Below are 23150 nucleotides of genomic sequence, written 5' to 3'. Positions count from 1 at the left end.
ATAAAGTCTTCCTAACCATTTACAGGTGGTTCACAGGTTTGTAGTAGTAGTGTCACTTACAATCACGACGACGCCACACACACACACACACACACACACACACACACACACACTAAGGGGGATTAATCACTGCTACAGTATATGCTACCAAATGTACAGAGAAGAAACAACAGGTTACAGCCGCTGCACCTAAGAGTGTGTGTTACTACTGTGTTTATTGGCCACTTGCACTGCGCGTGGTTGCCATGTCTCCGACACACAGCACGTCACCTGATAATGTGAGTAGGTGAGTTCACAGCACATCGTCCTACTATGACGCATGTGCACTAACACACAGACCTGTGGTCTGAATTTAAGACAACGTTTATTTTGAGTCAGTGACATGTTCGAAAAGTAGCAGTTTAGTATTCAATAGCTTTATATAAAACGATCCAACAGTGTACTTCATTTATCTTCTCATCCCATGTCTTTGTTGACTGTAATACTGATTATTGTGTAATTTATTTTGAGGATGGAGCAGTGCTGCCTAAACAGCATTTGAGCTTTTAGCTGCACTGATGCTCATGTTGTTCATCCACTGGTGAATTGACTATTTAAACTTTGTTTGCCACACATTATCCAGTTTTACACTATTCCACCTGCTGTGTTCAGCTCAGCCCTCCCCTGCTCTGGGATCTGCCAGTATCAAACCTGATGCAGGTGTTTTGTTTCTGTTATTGATCCGGATGTGAAGATCGTCGGTAGCAGCAGCCTTGGGGTGTGTTCAGACATGAGGAGGCTCTTCAGCGAATCAGACGTGAAGATTAAAAAGCAGACATGTCTCTTTGTCTTCTGTGATTCCTCCTCCATCTCAGCTTTTCTTTAAATAAGAAGCCTTAAACTAGAAATGCTCAGGCATCCATCGTACGGAGGAAGGAACTGAGCTGATTCCTTCTTTTTGTTTAATGAGCTGTTTATTTCAGGACTCGAATGTTTGCTCTCTGTGACACCTGGTAAATTTGTTCCCTGCTTGATTTGTTTGTTTATCGAGTTACTTGTTTATGTTGTTGGACTGAAAGGTTCAGATCTGTTTACTGTTCAGTGGTTTCATTAGTCAACCACGCTCACATGAACATGAACAACAGCTCTGAAATGAATATGTGATGGGGACAGACCTGATGATCCAGGAATTAATGACACACAGTCAGAATGATTAATGACAGCACAACAAAACTATGAGCTTCTGAGTTCTTTGCTGTCCCAGGTCTGCTGCTTTCAGCCCTTTCGTGTGTTGCCCAGGTGCCAGCCTCCCGAAGCCCCAGGTGAAGACCGCGTCTCTGGGTCAGGCCGGCAAGGCTCGCTCACCTCTGCTGCCCGTCTCCGTCCCCACGGCGCCAGACTTACCAGACGACGGAGGAACAAAACCCGCCGAGGACTCGGCTGCCAACGTAAGTCCCAGAGGGGAAAAGCAGACAAACAAACAAGGAGGAAGAGGTGGCGTGTGGCATGTCTCATCCTATTGAAACTTTGGACCATTATTGGACATTTGAGGGTAAAATAGAAAAACAATCCTTTCTGGTCTTATTGTTGACTCTAAACAGCCATAAACATCTGCTTACTGACATTTCTATTCTGACATAGCTGGAGGAGTAAGACTTATATTAACATTGTTTTTAAATATTAGGAGAGGAAAAGGAGAAAAACAAGCAGAGAAGCACACACAAACAAACACACACACACAGTTTGTTAGTTTATTGCCACAAGTTACTGGTTAGGGTAAGTAGAGTAGAGATTAATAAAAGGAGGAAACAGGGTAGAAGAGAGAGGAGGTGAAAAAAGAAGAGGAGGAGAAGACAAAGAATTAGCGGATGAGGAGGAAGAATGAATTAGATTAGATTAGACTAAAGAGGGGGGGACCAGAAAAGGCAAAGCGGGGGATTACAAGGAGAGGAATAATGTAGACGGACAGTGGACATCAGGACTTGTTAAATATTCATATGTGACTCAATGACGATAGGACACGAGGAGGCATCACCATAGCAACGGGTAAAAAGGGACTCTTCACGAGGGACACAAGAGGAAGAGATGGAAGTGAGGAGGGACAAATTAGATGAGGAGAAAGGATGAGAGGAGAGCAACAAGGACAGGACAGGTGTGAGGACGGGGAAGCCCAAGGCATCGCCTTAGAGAAGAGAAGAGCATGAGGCAAAGAAGGAGAGGAAGGAAGCGAGGAAAGGAAGGGAGGAGGGGTGCCAGAGGGGAGGGGGGGTTAAATGTCACCAGGCCTCTCTTCATCTGCTGCTCTATCGCTGTAATTGATCTGGTCTTTTCCCATCATCCCTCTGGTCCATCACACACATTTACACACGTGCACAGCTGGCTAATGTGTAGCGACAGAGTGAGTAACTGATGGACGTCCACCACAGTGGAGCCTCTATGACGCCGAGATGCTGCATTTAAAGTGAGAGAACCGGGGAACAGTCTGATAGAAACACAGAGATCTGGACTCAGAGGATTCGTTTTCATTTGTTGCTCGGGTTTGTGTTTGGTGCAGCAGACGTGGCCCAGCTGCTTATTCCTCTACTCTGGTTTAATTGTGCGTCTAAATCAGCCAGTTGGCGTCTGTCCCCTAAGGCGTCAGCCTCGTGTGGTCTGAACAGCAGGTCCCCACATAGTCCTCCTTTAACCTCACACATCAGCAGCAGCAGAGCACGAAGTTTGTGATAGTTGCACTTTGTCTGAAAGCAGAGTTGTGCTGTTTCCTTCCTGACTTAAATTAACATACAGTATTTATAAAATAACCTATTTTTGAACGAACCCAAAGTGTAAAAGACAGATTTTACTTTTCTTCAGGACCCACGTCTTTTCCTCCTCGTGTCAGAGGAATCTTCTCAAACCACAGTTGAGCTGCTGTAACGCAGCAAGTCACCAATGTGGCCCCGGAGACGTAAATCATAAAAGTGAGCAGCTGAAGACATTTCTTACTTGTCCTGCAGATTTAAAGTCATTCTCCTGTAATTGTAAGATCTTAATCTATGCAGCCTGTGTGTGGTTTGTCTCTATTCTGTCCTTATGGATGACCCATTAGAGTGGTTGTTATGATTACCTTCACATTCAACAGGTACCTGTTACACCTGTAATCCCTTAGAAACCAACAGGGTAATGAATGACGGCAGCTCAACTTCTATCCTCATTCAGAATGAGCTTTTCTTAGCGACGTCATAAGAATCTGTATTTGTACTTTTGCACAATGCAGCAGAATGACGTTAAACGTCAACTGTGCATTCAGTTCACTCTAATACATCTGTACATCTCATGAACCAGAGGAGGTTTAACCGTTTAACCACCAGAACCATGTTGGTGCTGGTGGAGAATGTTCAGGCGGAAGACGGAAAAATGGGAAATAGAGCTTGAATCTGTAAAAGCAGACTTTTGGATGTGTGTCTGTGAAGCTGCGTTTAGAGGCTGCTCCGCTGCGCTGGGATGAATCTCTGATGGATTATTGAGGAGTGTGAATCCAGGTCAGCAGGCCGGCAGAGATAACAGCATGTAAGAGTGGAAGATGGAGCATCAACACACATTTTATCCCATCAATGAAACAGTTACTGACTCAGTGACGCGCCGCCGTTAGCAGTGGCTAAATGAGATCAGGGGGTCGTCGGGTTTCTCTGTGGCCGGCTTTCACACGTTTATGACTTTTGCAGGAGTCTTTGTCTGCGCTAAGTGGGAAGTATAATGGCAGCGGGCGGCTTCTAGATGAGCTTCCATGGTCTCATTCAGAGTGAAAGTGGAAGGTCAGAAGATGCAGAGATATAAGACAAACCGGCTGCTTTTGTTTGCCCTTTAACTTCCATACGGTAAAAGATTAAAATAAAATGGATGACTTTATTCATATATAAAGACCAGTAAGGGAGAAGTCTGGATGTTTGTGGACATCACTTCACTTACTGCTTTGAAAATTGGGGCTCGTTCAGCGCAGGATGCTTTTCTCTCCAGTGGACGAGATGCAGGTTTCCGCTTTGAAACGTTATTATGCTTCTTATTCTGTTGTTCAATGTGTCTGAGATATGTGGCCTGTGGAAAGAACCAGTAGTACGTCTAGTTTTCTTAATTAGTCTGTTTAAAGTCTTTAGTCAGACTTTGATCTAATTTTGATGTTACTCTGTGCACTATGAAGGTTTTCTTGAACAATGGCCTCAAAGCCATCAGTTAATAACTAGTTAGTTCAAGTACAATTGTTCTGGGCTTTCTAATGCAACGTGGAGTTTCCATCAGCATTGTGAAACGCCTGCAAATGCCTTTAATCAGAGGTGGGCAGTTCCAACAGTTTCAACAGCTGGAGAAGTACAGTAGCTGAGACACCTGATGACTGACTGTCAGTATGAAACGTATGAGCGTCTCAGGACGTCAGATACAGTTGAACAAATATTTTTAGAGCTGCTTCAAACCTCGGAGCTGTTAATGGGTATTTGCTTGTGAACGGACAAGCAGCTGCTGCCAGCTGATGGTAGCTTCTTGTGTAGCGGCGGATTTCATTTTAAATGGAGGCAATAAAAAAATCTATATACGACTGTTGTCCTGAGGCAGAAAGCAGTCAAAAGCAGGTCCCACGTGGCTCAGGCTGGTCACGCTAAAAGCTTTAACCCATTTTAAAGTCAGTCAATCAGAAATGGCATCATTAGATTCAGGCAAATAATCAAATAGTCAAAATCCTAATTTAAAGCGGTAAACGACTACTTTCATGCCTATAAAACATTTACAAATTTCTAATTTTACCTCTGAGTAAAACTAATTGCATCATTTAAGCCACACATCATGTCTAACTAGTTTAGGATCATCAGGGGGGATCTGGGTGTGAGGCTGCATGGAGTTCATTATCCAGACCTGTGTGGAGAAATGTCAGTTTACATGAAAGAAATTAGAGCCAAATAAAGTGCGTGGCAGCGCGGGGGGGGAGGCTTCCATTGGTCTCAACCATTCAGACACGCCAGCTGTGGTGCGTCTGTCCTGTGAGTGGACGCTGGCTGTTTGTCGGTACTGAAGGCGTCGGACCCTTGGTTCTGTCCTGTGGCTTCCGGGTCCTGATCCTCAGCCGGAACCTCCGTCGCCCGTGTTCGTCCCGTTTCCTGTTCAGTGCCACTGGAGCCTGAGGAGGATCACCTTCACATCTCCAGGGACCCACAGACATTAGAAAGAGGCTCCAACGAGGCTGAGCTGTCACTGCTCCTCACAGGCCATTTGCCTCGTGTCTGCTTCCGTCCTCACACGACGCCTTCACTGCATGACTGCAGAAATACAGAAAGACAAGAGGCCCCCCCTGAGCTTAATCACACAACTATTAAGACTCACTGTCCGTTACCTCTGATCCCTACAGCTCTTAACACAGAGCCCATGCATTCACACTAATGCATTTCAGCACCAGTCATTTTTTATTTCTCTCTGTACACACATAATTTATATGCATCATAATCAAGATCAGTAAATAATAGTTGATGATGGTGGGAGGAAGTGGAGCTCATTACCTCCTACCCCCTATTTACTCACAGTTCATCTTCATCTAGCTCCTTCCCAAGCCCAGCATAAAACAATTCTTCATAAATTAGCAAGACAATGCAGCCGTTCCCCATAATTACCACATCATTATCTTATCATGGCCCTAACTGGCTGTGGGAGAACGAAGCAGGCAGCATCTTACCATTATTAGTCAAAATATTTATCAGCATGTAAACTAGAAAATAAGTCTCAAACTGTTGTGGAAGAACATTTCACAGACCCACGTAGGGTCTGAATTGGTATTAATGCATTCATTCATTATTATGGATGCTGGACAACTGTATTTGTCACTAATGGATTATAGCTACGTGAAGGTCTTTTGCACTGACACAAATCTTTTGGATTAAGCGTGAGAAATATTTCCTCTGAGCGTTTATTGGTTTTCCACCGCACCGAGGACATTATTGAATTTTCTTCCTCTAACTGCAAAGGCCGACTCTGCATGAAGGCCATGCTTAATGTAACACACTGATGGAGTGGAAGGCAGTGATGCTCACTTGACTGTTACACGCGACCACGAGCGCAGACGGAGGCGAGCGAGCGACGGCCACGTGTGCTGCTACACAGATCCTGCGTCTGCCGGACGGAAGCACAGGCGTCAGAGGAACGCAGCAGCAGCGTCTCTGTCTGACGTGGCCGACTCCCAGGAAAACACCCGCCCGACCTGGATTTTCTCACCGGCTTTACACTTGATTTAGCCCATCTCCTGTGAATCATGCCAACTTTGAATTCCACTTGATTATTTTCCAGTCTTCTGTTTTGATTTCCTTCCCTCAGGCAGCCGCTGGTTTCTGTTCCGTCAACTTAAGACTCGAAAACTAGCTCCCCAGCAATAATCCATCACAGTCAGCATGAAGTCACCTTTTATTTTAATGATTTATAAGTTCAGAAAAGTCTGCGCTGCACCGGAAGACGATAGTAACCGAGCTCAGACAGACAAACAGATGTGACGTTCATTGTGATGGATTATCTTCCAGAAAAATGAACCAGCTATAGAACTGGGAGAAATGTTTGCATGAAGTATTATGTGCGTCCGTTCAGCAGTGGTTCGGTGCAGCCGCTTCGCTTTTTGCACGTAATGGATCCTAACAGCAGGCTCAACTGAGCCGACCTGTTATCAAAGCACCACAGATGGACAGCTGGGTCTGATGTGGACTGATGGAGCCAACAGTCGGCAGAGCACGACAGAGCAGGGCGAAGCCTTTTCATAACAGCGGAGTGAGCGTCTTTGGGGACAGAGGGACCACGATCGAGTCTTCTGAAGCTATAAGTAAAGCTTGTAAATAAAGCAGGAGGCGTTCGCCAAGTGTGCAGCTTATTTCTTTAGGACCCGAGCTTCAGCTAGTTCCACTTTGGTGGTAAACTGACGTAATGACACCTGTGGCTGATGGGAAACTCACGTTCTGCTTCCCTTTGGAAGAAACAGCTGATGTCACATCTTGTGTAATTTTTCACAGTCGCCCTGGACCGTGTTGTTGCTACGACCCACACAGAGAACAACCGTCCACCAACCACCAGGAAGTTGAACTGAGAATAAGAGAAGCAATGTGCTCTGTTACATTAGCGTTGGTTAAGAATCAGGACAAGAGGAGCAAGAAGATAAATAGTTTTACAGGAACAACTTCATGTGGTATTGAGATTGTTTTGGTTCTCAGGCGACCTTCTGAAATTAGTTACAGGGCCTTTAACTTGTAGCTGGTCTCAAACCTGTCTCCCTCTGTCAGGATGATGAATGGACGGCGGCCGCTGTCCCACATTCTGTACATGTGTGAAACCCCTGTTTTTCCGGCTTTGACTCTCAGAATGGAAATCAGAGCTGCGTCACTCTTCTGTTTGTTCTCAGCGTAGTTTAAATACCAAGCGTAAGATTTGAATCTGACTAGTCTGTGTAAAGGACAATTAAGCAGCCCTGCAGCGTAACGTGCCGTTTCCTTCCTTTCAGGTCTACGAGCAGGACGACCTGTCGGAGCAGATGGCGAGTCTAGAAGGACTGATGAAGCAGCTCAACGCCATCACCGGCTCTGCCTTCTAACCTCCGAGCCGCCGCCGCCCTCAGCCACGCGCCGCTCTCGGACCCGGCTTCGGGGCCCGGCGGTGTCTGTGGGCTTCGGCCGGCGGGTCCATGAGGGCCCGACCCCGCCTCCGTGGACCTTCTGTCTGCGCTGCCCTCAGTTTGTTGCTTTTCTCCTGGTCGCATCTAGTATCTGCTGTACTTGATGGGACCAGGATGGATTTAAACAGAGGATACACACTGGCAGCGCAGAACAAACTCCGAACACAGGACCAGGGCTTATTCTGTAAGAGCCCAGATCCTTTACCCTCAAACAGGAAACTGGTACATCTCATGCTGAGCGCCTCAACATTAAACAGGAAGAAGAAAAAAAAAGACAACGTTCTAAGATTCCTGCTTTGTCCTTGCTTTGGGTTTTCACTGAGTTGTCCAATACTCAGCTACTGTGACTGTACCTCACTCGTTTTGTCACGATGATCATCACTTTGGTTGTTCTTATTTGTGCAGTAACAGGATGTGCGTCTGGTTTAAAACACCATTGAACCTACAGTTAGAATTAAAACACTTCCTCAGCCGCTAAAGTGTAGCCACATCATGGATCCTGGACGGCCTGCTGGGGCGACATGAGGCGACCCCTTCATGTCACACCTCTGGGCTGAACACTGGATTTCTCCCATAACACACACAAACCTTCCACCTCTGGATACACAGCCTTCAAAAAGATAAAGGGATTAAATGGGATTTCGCCAGACAGAAAGAAGTGTGACATCCTCCGGCGCTGCACCAGTCGGACTCATCTGGACCTGAACCTACACTACACTGACCCCTCTGCAGACTCTCAGCCTGTTGCTGCTCCTGACTAAGCCTTTACTCTCCCTAACCCAGACTAACCCCAGTCTGAACCTACAAGGACTCGTGTTGTTGCCAAATCACATCTTGGAAAGTTTGTTTTGTCTTTGTTCATGTCTCATTACCAAATATGACCGGCGACAGATTCTGTTTTATGCGTGTTACACGTGGCTGCTGGACCTGCTTGTCTGTGCGTACCACAACCTCGACCCCCTCGCAACTTTAGAAGTTGTACATGAATATTAGTGCAGTTACTGAATGGGTGGAGAAGAGTTAAAAGATCACGGGGTTGTTTATGACACCTACTCCTCACATTGAGTCACTGAATCAGTCAAATAAACTCCACCACCAGGAAGTTGAGACATAAAGAAGTCCCCATCGAAGACAGAGGCAACTTATGCTGATAGATAATTAAGATTTAACGTCACTAAACACTGAGACATGAAGTCATGATGTTGGGACGCCACTGAAGGAACAGAGCAACAGGATATGAGATAATTATAGAAATAGTAGACAAGCAGTCAATGATGATTTCCACTGTTTTATCGCTTCATCTTCACCTTCTTTTCTATGAGATAGACACGCGTGTACCTCTGTCAGTCTTAACCGCCCACGTGGGGAAAAGCCGCTGCTTCACTGAGTTTACTTCAAGTGGTTCCATTTTTATAGGAAAACAAGAAAACAACATAAACAATTATCAACAAAGTATATTTTTACATTTGTTGTTCAGGGTTTTTTTAAAACACATTTCCACAGAGAACTACTTCACAGGTCGTAGTGATGGGCCGCCTCAATTAGAACCACAGTTGAACCTAATGCTACATGTTGCTATCGATGCTTGGGGGCTTCACACGTATCAAGATTAAAAAGGTGAAACGGCAGCGTCTGGTTTGATGCGTCAGCCTTTAAGGTCCTTAACGCTGACCTGTGATTTACTGAGAGCAGGAAGGAAAACGCGAAGCGAGGCAGAATCCGATGGGGAGACTCAAACTGGTGTTTTAACCAAAGTCCTTGAATGAAGAGACATTAATAAATAAGTAGAAAATATGATCCTAGAGAAACCAACCACCAAATGGTATGAAAATAGATTTTTCAGTGTGCAGAAAGGCAGAAGCTCATTGATCCACTGAGGGACGACCGTCATCAGGAGTCCACATAACCGACTGTGTCGCCACATTGTAGTTTACGGTGTTTATCTTTCACTAAGGGAGAGAAGGAGGAGCTGAGGCCCAGCGGCCGAATTGGTATTCTGTGTGTGTGTGTGTGTGTGTGTGTGTGTGTGTGTGTGTGTGTGTGTGTGTGTGTGTGTGTGTGTGTGTGTGTGTGTGTGTGTGTGTGTGTGTGTGTGTGTGTGGAGTGTGTGTGTGAGTGTGTGTGTGTGAGAGAGTGAGTGTGTGTGTGTGAGAGAGTGAGTGTGTGTGTGTGTGTGTGTGTGTGTGTGTGTGTGTGTGTGTGTGTGTGTGCGCCACAGAGGAACGAGGCCGGGAATTCATTATAACGCCGTTTCAAATATTATGATTCAAGCTCACGCTCGCTGGGCCGTTGCGGCGGCGGGGGAAAAGTCCCGGGGACGGAGGGAATGGGAAAGTAACGAGCGAGGATGAAAGGTGAACGAATGCGGGGGATCAAGCTTCTCATCCTGTTCCGAGGTTCACGTTCGATCCGAGCGTTCTCTTTTCAGTCGCTCTCCTGCTTTAGGGCGGAGGACGGACGATGAATGTGGGATTGGGTTTAGAGGAGTGTGCGAAGAGAAAAGAGCCCAATCTGATGGTGTTTCAATAGAAATGACATTATTTTTCACAAGCAGGTGTTTATTAACCCGTCCGTCAGACTGACTGATTTCCTGATTTCCAGTCCTGCCTGCGTTGAGAACAGGGAGGAACCGGAGCCGGTCCACAACGGGTCCAGTCACACAGCAGAAGCTCTTGTCAGGTGTCGTTGTTTCCTTTCACTCTGGCTTTAGTTCTAATTCGGAGCGATCGCGTTCAAGCCGGATCCAAATGAAATGAAATGAAGGCGTTAAACAGACTGGAACGCCAGCGTTCTGTCCTTTAGTCTCAGTGCTGACTCGTGGAACAGAGACATCTGACTGCAGCTTTGACCATGTCTGAAAGCCTTTTTCAGAGCAGTCACACTTGATTTGATCTATCAGACGATGGTGTTTCCCTGTGACCGACTCATTTTAAAGGTTCTGATTCAAGACGCCTGCCGGAAATGATGAGAACACACAGGCAGAACCTGCTAAGTCTTTGCCCTCAGCAGATAAACAGGACTTCCGCCCGCCTTTGCCTTTCTTTGGCTGCGTTTAGTGGCTTCGTGTGAAGTCTTAACAAGGTCTGTGTGATGTTAATTTGTTCCTTTGCACAGTCGACACCCAGGACGCGGATGAGATGGAGCGCTCCACTGAGGGCTTCTCCCACGAGCCCCGAGGCCCTTCAAAAGGCAGCGGGCTGTTCTCCTGCAGGTGCAGCGTTTAGCAGCTGTCTGGAAACAGACATGCAGTAAATCTGCTGATGACGGGGCTCGTCCTGCTCCTCCAGCATCACCCAGGCAAAGGATGGAAAGGCTGACCACACATTCAGTCTGACTTAACAAATGGCGCCGTTTGTTTCCAGTTATCGGCTGTGTCTGAACTGGCTCAAACAAACAGGAAGGAGGACGACAGATGTTGATTCAAGCTATTACTGCTCAGTTAGAGTTAAAGGGTCTGACATTTGACCACCTGGCTTCTTCCATTGGGTGCAACACGTGTATGTTATTGTTCTTTACTTTTTGTTCTGTTTCCAAGTGGAGTTTTAGGATCAAACGACGCCATCTAGATCAGTTGTATGAGCCAGACGATGTAATCGTCCTCCAGTTGAGGACGTACAATTAAAGGTCATGTTTAGGACCATGTACCTGAACGAGAGCAGGACTCTGTGTAAACACTATCTGTGCCACTGATCACACCAAAAACTACAGCAGACGACAGTGTTTGGACTGTTCACACTCATCGTGACAACGCGATTTGAAACGACCCCGGTTCTCAAACTGATCCTGCGTCAGAGGCAGAACAATCATAAATTCATGGGAAGCAAAAAGGGAACTTAAAGATAAGAGTATTTTGAATATGTGGTGTTTTTCCTTCTTTCCTTGTACCAAACGTCTCCGTCCTGATGCGACGGCTTCCCTTCAACCAGATGTGAATTTTACTGTGGAGAAAACGATGCAGCACAATTAAGAAAAGCTGCTTTTTTACAATGTACAGTTCCAATAGAGTAGTAGTAACTTTTTATAATCAAATTTAATTTATTAATATCATTATTATTATTAATGATACTTTATTTTCAGTGGTCTTTAAAACTCTTATTTATAACCATGTGATGATATTTCTGCAAATGTAAATTTAGATTAGCAAAGAACAACATGAAAAAGGAAACCGATTCTTTTTGTCTTTTACTTTATGCCTTAAAAGGTTTTAGTATTTTTTTAAATAATATTGTAGAAAATATTTATATTTCTTAACGAAACACTGAGGTCACATATGCATGGTTTGCCGCCATACTGGTCCCTCTGCAGACATGCCATCACCTCCACTGGTCACGTTGCGTTTCAGATCTGTAGATTGGTCTCATCTATGCAGTTATTCTTTCGAACTAGAACGTGTACATATGACACATATCTGTGGGTTCTGTAATGTTTCAAAGCTGCTGAGCTGGAGCTGCTTTAGCACAATCCATCACGCTTGGTTTCCTGTCAGTGCTGTTTTGCTGGAGCTGATGCAACAGTGACCGTGCTGGTGCGTTCGAGGTTGCTGCGACATCAGACGTCTGAGAAAATCTCCCCAAATTAAAAAGGTGGATATAAAACGTTGGTAGATTTATTGATATAACTTAATAATAATAATAATAATCCCTGAGCCAAATTCTGGAATTAACCTTCACAGAAACCTCTTCATCCTGTTTACAGCTGCACTGATGCGGTGGCAAAATATCACTGACAACAAATTGAGTTAGCCTGGAACTAAATGTCACAACAGGAAAGTTAATGGACTGAATACAGCAGGATGCTACTTTAAAACACTTTCAGCTGCCGGTACTGAGAAACCCGAGGAACCTGGGTCCAAGCTTAGTGAAAAAAGACCAGGACACAAACACAGTGAAGTAGAAACTAGGTTTGACTCCTGGCACCTTCTGCAGCAGTAGCTCTCTTCTGGACCTGGTTATTTATTTTATTTATTTATTTTGGGGACATTAAGTTAGTTTTCTTAGTTTGTTCTGAGTTAGAAATGGTGATAAAACTTTACTACATCTAGTTTGCAAATTAGCAGCAAACACGTGTCAGACTGAGATTCGATGGCCGGTAAAGAGTGATTTCCTGCTCTGAGACGCTTGATAAGGAGGGAGCTGGGGAGGCTCGGCTCCTGCATTTCAAAGAGAACTCGACTTCATTAACTTTTTTCTTTGGGCCATTCACTCCTGTGTGGGAACCACTGAGGATCAAAAAAGGGACAAATTATATGCTAAAAAAAGACGGGCAGGAAAAAAAAAAGTCCGAGTGAAGATGGAGAGGGATGTGCTGACTTTGAAAGCTCTGATGTTGGTGAGAAATCATCTCTGAAAGCAGCCGTTTCAGGCCGACAGCTCAGAAAAAGGAAAATAATTGTGCGGGAAAAAAAAACAAAAAATGGTTTGGGCCTCATCTCATCAGGGTGAAAGGGGCCAAATTAAAACGGGCCTTATCTCCTCACACAGACAATTACTTCATTTCCAGAACATTGTTCACCACAGGAGCCGACAGATGGACGGCGCCCAATGAATCTAGTTTTACTTCATCCTTTAAAAAAAAGCCCAAGCTTGGAGTCATTATAACCAAACTAGTTTAGTGGCTGCAATATTTAAGAGCGTTTTGTTCAACTGAGAAAAGATGATGATGATGATGATGATGATGATGATGATGATGATGATGATGAATCTCAGATGACGTGAAGCAAAGTTTCTATCCACAATGTTGTATACAATTGTTGGTTTTGTAATGCACTGTAGAACAGTCCCATGGTCCTTTTTATAGAAATGTTATTTCAATGGTGCATTCTTTTTGTTTGATAAATAAAGTTTTGATAGAAAACTGAAGCAACTGTTTGATCAGTAGTTTAGCGTCAGACTTTACTTTAGATGTGATTGGACGAGGGAACGTGTTGTGTTCAGTCAGCCCCAGTTGAAAAGCCGTGAACAGAAAATATAATGGGATATGAGTATATATATATATATATATATACCCATCCAGGGTGTACCCTGCCTCTCGCCCGTAGCCAGCTGGGATAGGCTCCAGCACCCCCGTGACCCCGCACTAGGGAGTAAGCGGTTAAGAAAATGGATGGATGGATGGATATATATATATATATATATATATATATATATATATATATATATATATATATATATATATATATAGTCCCACCTCAGTCCATCAGTCCAACCTCTGGTGTGTAAACTGAGCCCAAGCGCTGGCTGAGTCGTCTCCATAGTAACAGGCAGATCCGAACAGCAACATTTAGCTTTTACTCACAATGTGTTTTGTAGGAAGATTCTTCTGGTTAATGTGCATGTGCGCACTCGTCATCATGCAGACGTTTTCCATCCAACTGGTATCAGCCTGTAAGTCAGTGTCCACCAGAAACAGAACCTCCAGACCAGGCTGCTAATTTCTTCAGGGTGTCCCCTTCAAAATAAAAGTCTGCCTGAAGATTTTGTCTTCTCGTGGAGAAACTGAACTGAACATTAGGGGGAGATGGGTTCAGCTGTAACCTGGGCCTGACAAGCTGCCATCTGCAGGCTGATGAGGCGGATGAATGAGGCCTGGGCGACGCAGTTGTTAACGAAAATGAGGCTGAAAATAAAGTGTCTGACAGCTTGTCTCCATCCTCCACGTTGAGGCGTCAGCCTCCATCTGCTGCCTGCCAAGCCACCGACGCTGCAGACGAGAGGGAGCCGCACGTTTGCTAAGCTAGTAGAGAACGCAGTCTCCTCGTGAGACGCAGAATCAGGTACTGACCTTTCACCAGACTCACTGTTTAACCCATAGAATGTGCTTCACCCCCTGATCTAAACCGGAGCTGGCCCAGTGGTTCTGTCCACTGTATGCCTCGCATCCACACAATGTTCACCACACATACCCACAATAATCACCAAATTAGTATTAATCCACAGCCGATTAATACAGAGGCGCCATCAATCACAGCATCAGACCCTGAACCCAGGTCTTCAGGGTAAGTGCAAGATTTCCCAGTTAAACATCAGCATTATTCAAAAATAAAAGCAATGAGCATCCAATGAAACAAATCTTCTTTGCCTTGAGAAAAACAGCGGGGTGAGTTTTTACTGTTGTTTCATAAACCTCACTGATTGTGATCTTGAAGAAACCAGAGCAGGTGAAGTGTGGAAAAGATGTGATGTTTCATGGATGACAGTTATTTGAGTGATTATATGTTCAGCTCATGTTTGGTTCACATTACACAGACAACATCATTTTGTCTTTTAGGTTTGGAAAAGGAAAAGAGCTTCAGAGAAAGTGTTGTATTCACAGACAAACGTCAGAGCTGGCGTTTAAATGATGGAACGTACTGATGTTTCACCTTAAACAAAATGTCTCGTATTGAAATTTCTGATCAGGACAAAATGAGTTGACTTGCTATTAAGGCAGTCGACTGGAAAGATTAGAGAAGAACCTGCCAGAGTCTCCAAATACAAAACAACCCCTTTCTTTTCTAAAAGTTTTCTAAAGTAAAACCAGAATACAGCCATCGAACGCAGAGGCGTTTGGCCACTGAATGACTTTAACTTCCAGTCGGAATCATTTTTACTGCTTGATGAGAGGCTAAAGAAATGTGAAATCCCACAGCCAGTGAAGTGGGCTCGACAGCTTCTGGGTTGTGTTTTCCTGTTTCCAGCACGCAGGAGTCGCCCACACAGGCAGCTAAGAAATGTTGTACCCACCGAAAATGGAAATGAGGCCAACATTAAAGTGACTCTGAGTGAAAACACATTATCAGCTGCAGGTGGTTTCTGCTCGGAGTTGCCTGAGATGTTGTAATTGTAAATAAGGAAAACCAGGGAACGATTTGTGTAATTCGGCTACATTTTAATAATTGTGAGGTTAACTATTAAGTATTTCACATAAATAATTAGGCTGCTGCTCAGTAATGGCCCCATGGGGGGAGACAAAATGGATATGAAAGAGGACGAGCATGTAAATGAAGTCATTAACGTGATGAGATCCTGAGACAGTGCTCACAGTGTGTGAGTGTTGGAGGATCAAAGTCTGAATCCAGAGCGCTCGTAGCCTGAGCAGACGCCGTGTGTGTCTGTGTCTGTGGAGCCAGAGGATCCAGTAGATGATGATCCGCTCTGGAGCTTCACCTGCTCCTCGGAGAACTCTCCTCTCTTCGTTCCCTCTGGTCAGGATCATCTCCTGGACCTGTGTGAGAGGCAGCGAGGGCTCCAAAACTTAAAATGTTTTTGCATTAATCTTTTTTTTTGGCTTTTTCACGTTGTCGCTGTCTAACTTAGGGACATAAGAGAGTTTGAGTCCATGTGAAAACCTCTGGGTTCTGATTTATTAAAAGAAGAGAAACCTGGGAAAAGAGGTGAGAGAGAGAAAAAGAGCAGAATCATAATGGTTATTTCTACCTCTGCAGCGTGAATGAACACAGGTGCAGCAGCGACTGGTGGACGAAGCCGAGGACGATGCACGTGTGGAGACGCAGTGACACACGGAGGCAGTGAAGGCATCACGGGGACCGAGCGGCTGGTGGAGAATCCCACGGACGCGGAATTGTTGTGTTATTTTTTTTTAATTTGAGCTAAAACATAATCGCACCCTGAAGCTGGCTGAGCTTCGAGCTTCGTCTCCCGCCTGAGGTCAACGCTCCTATTTGTTTTGCATCATTATCTCGCTGCATAATCCAGGTTCATTTAAGCTTGAAGTCACAAACTAATGATGTTTGTCTGGTTCAGGTTCGTCTGTAGCTGCAGCCTTTAACCTCCACGCGTGAACAAAGGTCTGTTCAGTTTACAGCGCATCAATCACTTCCACCCAGAACGTTCTAACCACTGCTTCTCTCTCATACAGAACCGTCTACACACTTCCTGCTGAGCTGTCATTTCGCATTAACATCGTGTTTGTACATTTATTGACGGCTTGGACAGATTCAATGAATGAAATGTTTGAATTACATGGCAGGATTTCAGATCAATAACCCAGTTAAAGAGTCTCTGGTGACCGATGATGTTGTGTGTGTTCAGCTGCTCGATCCTCTTATTCACAGGCTCCATCCACTCGTTATTGTGCATCTGGGACCTCTGACTGTCTGTGAAGGCAACAAGCTCAGGAGTTATTAGTCGTACTAGAACTCCAGCTGCTGTCGCGTGACAGGCTGGAGCAAAGGGGACCCGGTTTCACCGCTTTGCTTTGCTCAAATGTGTTTCTGCAAGATGCAACAACTTCAAATTTAAAACAACCAATTAGTAGGAACAAAGATTCAGGAGGTCTGGGAGCAGAGTCTGTGCTGAATGTGACGTGTGTTTTTTTCGTTCTCCTGTTTTGTAATGTTTTTGCCTTAGGTTGCAGCGTCTCTGTGAATCTTATGATAATCAGCTGATGACGGATGATGATCCGTCCAGTTGAACTCATCCATATCCTCATGAACTGCTTTGAAGGCCATGCATTCGTCATCCCCACCTCCCTGGACCTTTTCCACATTGCTTATCAATCTGACCACACAATGTCCACCACCTTCACATGATACCTGCTGCATGTGGCAATTCTGCTCTCTGACTCTTACTCAGCATTAAGTACATTCATTAAGTTGAGAGGTGACACAACTGTGTTGGGCCTCAAAGATGTGACACATACAGGAGCGCGGTGCAGAGACAACGAACCCCCCCAACGGAGAAGAAGCTTGGATCATCAGAGGTGTGGAGGGGGTTTGTAGGACCAGGTTCTTAGGTGTGAACATCACAGAGGAGCTCACCTGGACTGTAAACACTCACCGCTGAACAGATCATAGTGTGTCTTACTTCTCACCAGGACACTTAAGGACACCAGGACACGTACACTTAATCGAGAGGATTGCAACGATTTGGGCAACCACAGCCAAGAAGAGACCACACCCACACCCACAGCCAAGAAGAGACCACACCCGCAGCCAGCATGAGACCACACCCACAGCCAAGAAGAGACCACACCCACAGCCAAGAAGAGACCACACCCGCAGCCAGCATGAGACCACACCCACAGCCAAGAAGAGACCACACCCACAGCCAGCATGAGACCACACCCACAGCCAAGAAGAGACCACACCCACAGCCAGGATGGGACTGCTTTACATGTCATAGCACCTAGAGACATGACATCGTAGCACAGTGATGGTTGTGGAGCGCATTGGCAGTGATTATACTTCTGACTGTACCTCAGGCCAAGGGACTGTGGAGCTTAATGAGATAAGCACAAACCTCTCTAGCTCATTGGCTGTGACGGTCCAGGTTTGTCAGGGAGGATCCTCCGTCTGCCTTCAGGGCTTGTACAGACATAATAAAAGGCTGAACTCAGATGATGATACAAAGGTTCTAGATGCTTAAACAAACCCTGCAGTCAAACCCCGTCCTGCTCTGTGTATCTTCCAGAGACTTTCCACGTGGTTGTCGGTTTCCCGCTGGTCCCCGTGTGCAGCTGCGGTGCAGCCCTGGAGGAATTGCTTCAGAATAGCAATGGAGTGTTTTCTCTTTTCCCGTCTTGGAAGTCATCAGCACCGGGCCTGTGTGAGTTTGTTTCAGATCTCAGCATTAAAGTTACCAGTTGAGAAGCGCAAAAGAGACAGAAACTCTCTGTTCTCTGGTCTTCGCTTGTGTTGCTGGATTCGCAGCTCAGCCAACAATCTCCTTGATCCACACTGCCCCCATGAAAGCGCCTCAACACCCCCACACTGACTTAGAATGAGGTCAACATTCACAGGACCTTGGATTGTGGCACAGGCCTCAGCATCCAGCCCACAACACGGTTGTTAAGAAAATGCACATTATCACTGGAACATCTGAAACTGTAGCAGATGGTATAAGTGGTTAGCGTAATTATTAATAGCGCCCTTGATGCTAAGTGTAAGTCAAACCTTTGAATTAGCAGTTTAGTTCAATAAAACATGACCTTTAAGGATGAAAGGACACGCTCTCCAACTAGACTGAAGCAGATACAGGAAAAATGCTGTGCTGCACCAGATAATTAGTTTAGAGAAATACCAAAATAAAAGTTATTGATTCTGTTTGCTGAGCCCACGTCTGCAATATTAAATCAGGCGAGAAGATGGTAAATATTTACTGTACGTTAGTAAATGAAAACAAATGAGACAAAAAGTGGCAAGAAACACATTTAACAGTTATTTTTGATCAGGATGCTTTCTGCAGTTACATTTATATATTTTGAGCCTGTGAGTTAAAAAAAGGAGAGTTTGTCTTTCACTTTAGTGTGGAGGTAAAGCAGATAGTAAGAGGAACAGCTGGTTTACTGTACTAAAAGGTTGACAGAGGTAAACAAAGAAACAAGAAAAAAAAGAGACAAATAATCTCATTTCAAAACACGTCGTTGTAGAACTGAAATCAATTAAGTCACACATAAAGTGACTGTTTACATGAGTCACTGTCTCCTGGCAACCAACGAGACCAGCCATCGCTAACGAGCTGCAAGTGAAGCAGCTGTGTGTGTGTGTGTGTGTGTGTGTGTGTGTGTGTGTGTGTGTGTGTGTGTGTGTGTGTGTGTGTGTGTGTGTGTGTTCTATTCCTACCTTTGTTTTTACAGTGTTTTTTGAACAGTTTTAAATTTTACAGTACTCTGGGTTCTATTTCCACAACCAACACTGTTTGCTCAATGTTTCTGCTGGTTGCTCGGCAACATCTCTTCGACATCGGTGCAGAGAGTCAGCTGTCAAACGGCCGTTTCAGCGCATCCAGCTTCTTTCCTGAGTTATGCAAAGCTGTGGTTTAGGTGTTCCCTTTGCCAGATTACACACAGAGGACACATTGTGCTTTAACCCTTTAAGAAGATTTAAGCTAACTGGCCGCATGTAGGGATTAATTATGATTTCCAAAACGATTATAAAACGAACATTAACAATTCCTTAGAATGTAAACGTGTACATCAACAAAACGTGTATGTCAACATGAGTAACCAGTGTAAACTGGGCTAGTTTCCCTTTACTGAAATATACTAGAAGAGCACATGGATTAAACGCCACCACTCCTAGTAACTGCTGCTCTGCCTGGTAGAGGTATAAATATATCTGATGTAGCTAATGAAAAAGGAATCATAACTTTCATTAGGTCGCTGGAAAAGCCAGTCCTGGGGTTGGACTGGGGCTCCAGTACCAGCATCTGGTGGCCCATTGTTCCCACGAATCCAGCGCCTGTTGACAAAGCTAAAGAAGGTATTTTTATTTTATTTTATTTTATTTTATTTTATTTTATTTTATTTTATTTTATTTTATTTTATTTTATTTTATTTTATTTTATTTTATTTTATTTTATTTTATTTTATTTTTACTAAATACAGCACTGCTGGCTAACGTGAGTGTGTTTTAGATCTGTTCTTTTAGACACCTACTTCCTTTGAGCTCTTCCAAGTCTATTTGAAGTAAAAATGCTCTGGAGACCTTTTTTTTTTAACAGCTCCCTTTGCTCATCTCATGAACCACGACTGAACAGATGTGGCAGGAGATGTCAGATTCTCTCCTGTTTCTCTCTCTTTGGTTTTAAGATCTTATATATTCTTTGAAAGTGAAAGTGTGTGTGGACGTGCAAAGGTGTACGTGAGTTTGAAAGTGGGTTCCTGACATTTGAGAATTGAGATCAGACTTAGTGTTTACTTGGGGTAAATCCCGGTGAGGATATGGATCCGGGTCATGGGACATTTTTGATTTATATCTTCCCACTCAAGTGGTTGAGGTGTGGATTGTGATGTGGATTGTGGATTTTAACAATGAAGAAACACATAAAGATGCACTCAAGGCGGACAGAAATGATTGCAGTGCTGCATTTCTTGAACGTGAGGAAATCCCTCATCTGCAGCCCAGCAGGAGTCTCTGATGCTCACACACACACACACACACACACACACACACACACACACACACACACACACACACACACACACACACACACACACACACACACACACACACCTATGCCACAGGAAACAGAGCAGGGACTTGTAGTTAATATAATAGGATCACTGATGATTGCTAACATGTAGCTAAGAATTTTAATTGTGCTCCAATTGTCCTAATACTGGTCCATGTGTGAAACTAATTACATTTGTGCCTCTTGTTTCCTATGTGGCATTATAATAAACATCCTTGTAGCTCATTTCATAAAACATTGTGCTGATTTTGACATCTTCATCGTTTTCTTTCTCTCAACCTCATACAAAAAGTTGATTCTTTATTTAAGACATTACGTTTCATACATTTCGTGTTGTGCTTTATGATTATGTTTTGTGATTACACTTTGGCTCCAGTTTAACTCCATAAGGGAATTCATGTGTGTGTGTGTGTGTGTGTTTGTGTGGGTGTGTGTGTGTGAGCGCACGGTTGCATATCTGGGTCCCAAGCTGTGACGTGACCTGCCACAAATTGCCTCAGTCCAGCCCTGAAGTTTGTCTGAGTTATCGGACACACACACACACACACACACACACACACACACACACACACACACACACACACACACACACACACACACACACACACACACAAACAAACATACACACACACACACACACACACACACAAACACACACACACACATCCTTCCCATGATGCCCTGCAGGGTGCCATCTCTGAACAGAAAATGAGCATGCAGTCAGGGCGCTGGGAAGCAGACGAGTCAATACTAAGACTTCTAGCATCAGATGTGAGTCCAAAAACAAGAACGGCAGCAATCTCACTCTTCAACACCAGAAAAGTCTTCATTTGAACCTTCTATTAATTCAGTTTTATTTATATTATCTCCATCTTGTTACAGAGTTAGACCTTACAGAGAAGCCAGCAGATCTGATGACATTCTTAATTCTCTGTCAACGCACTGTCTCTAACAGTCGTGGTCTCACCTGAACCTGCGTCTCAGCCAGTGTTGGGTTCCGCCTCCACCTCCTGTGGAGCTTCTTCTCACTCTGACTGAGCTTGAACTGAGCATTTGCTTCCTTTCACTGGTTGTGTTTTTTGGATTTATTAATTGCTCGTGTTTGTTTCATTCATATCAAAAGTGAAAAGAACTTTACTGGGACACTATGAAAAAGGAATGAATGAGAAGCAGCAATAGCTGGAGACGCACATGCTCTGAGCCTTTGACATATAACTGTGATGAACTACTGACTGGATTGAGGTAAATCAGGATCCAGACATTTGTTTATTTTATGATTTATGTGCAGTGTGCTATCAAAGATTGCTTTTTAAATGTACCAGTTTAAGCATTACTATTGTTCTAAACCAAGAACCAAGTTTCCTAAAAGACAGAAATATTTGCAGAACTAAAACATTCATATATACATTATCTGCATCTTCTGTTGCAAAGGTCAAAACAAGTCAAACATCTTTGACGGGTGGTTGATGTTTTTCATCTCATGTTGATGTGAGTTGTGGATATTGAGACTTTTGACCCAAAGTTAAATAAATATAGCTTCAATACTTAAGGCGTAAAGTGTCGGTGAAGCTCATTTCTTCTTGCTTCTTTGCTCACATTTATTTCTTTTTATTTCCAGAGTTACAGCCTGCGATTCTATGACTGTCGTGCATGTTTCATGTGTGACCATCACCAGCTCTTTGATGCTGTGAGCTGAGCTGTAATGTAAAATTCTGATTCTGTGTGTTCTATGAATGAGCAAATGGACTGAAGAAACCTTCAGATCCAGACAGAGGATTTGTCCTGGTTTAGGAAACGATCCAGCAGTTAATGAGGCCAGTATCACTTTAACCCAATAGCCCCATTCATGTAGCAGCAGCAGTGTTACCCACTCTGAGTGAAGTTGGACTGTGTCAGTTGTTTAAAACCAGTCCAGGTGAGAGAGACGGGGCGAACGAGCAGCAAGCTGGCATCAATGCAAAAGGACAGATTGGGGTGTGTGTGTGTGTGTGTGTGTGTGTGTGTGTGTGCGCACACGACATTAGAGAGAAAACTGATGAAAGTGTAGCTCAGGTCAGAGGAAGTCACAAAAAAAGTACAGAAACAAGCATCAAATATTAAAGATGGTGTAAACTTATTATCATCATCTCTTTACTGTTTTGATCCAAAAGCTGCTGAGAAGTGTGAAACAAGTAGGAGCCGTTAAAGTCTTAATGTCCTGCAGGACTGAGCTGCTCATTACAGCCTCGACATGAAGGCGTTGGACACAACACACCGTTCTGTTTATTCTTTTTAGCAGCAGGTGAAAAACACAGCATCAGACTAATGGCGTGTCACCGTCGATCTAATGGAGCCGCACGGTGTTCGGGCCCCGGCGTCCGCACGGCGCAGCTCTGCATCGTAAACAGGTGGAGGTGGACGCGGTTGGTGGTGGACGCACGATCTGGCAACCCTCGCGCCGCCGAATGATCTGAGCTTGGACTCCTCTGGAGCCGTGCTTTGTTTTTCCCGTCCTGTGGACAGCGCTGACGCAAAGGTCAGAGGTCACTGAGTCTGAAGGCTCCTCTGGGGCCGTGACAGCCCTGACAGCCTGACCTATAGCTGCTGAGGCATTT

At 44.5% G+C, this 23150-nt stretch overlaps 1 protein-coding gene across 7 annotated transcripts in view; it reads left to right on the top strand.

The window, feature by feature from the left end:
• Positions 1 to 9098, top strand: part of dcc (DCC netrin 1 receptor) — a 147533-nt gene extending 138435 nt beyond the window's left edge. For 4 of the 7 annotated variants that reach the window (XM_041073228.2, XM_041073227.2, XM_041073230.2 and 1 more), the window contains exon 28: positions 7475 to 9098. In XM_041073228.2, coding sequence (XP_040929162.1) covers positions 7475 to 7749 — 275 coding nt within the window. In that variant the 3' untranslated portion in view covers positions 7750 to 9098. Of the gene's footprint in view, positions 1 to 1278; positions 1428 to 7474 lie in introns of all 7 variants that reach the window. The other 3 variants (XM_029169851.3, XM_029169855.3, XM_029169854.3) reach the window with 1 other exon arrangement.
• The last annotated feature ends 14052 nt before the right edge of the window (positions 9099 to 23150 follow it).

This window comes from Betta splendens, chromosome 12 (assembly GCF_900634795.4).
Source record: "Betta splendens chromosome 12, fBetSpl5.4, whole genome shotgun sequence".
Lineage (NCBI taxonomy): Eukaryota > Metazoa > Chordata > Actinopteri > Anabantiformes > Osphronemidae > Betta > Betta splendens.
The sequence above is the reverse complement of the archived record's forward strand: the minus strand, read 5'-3'. Positions and strand labels throughout refer to the sequence as shown.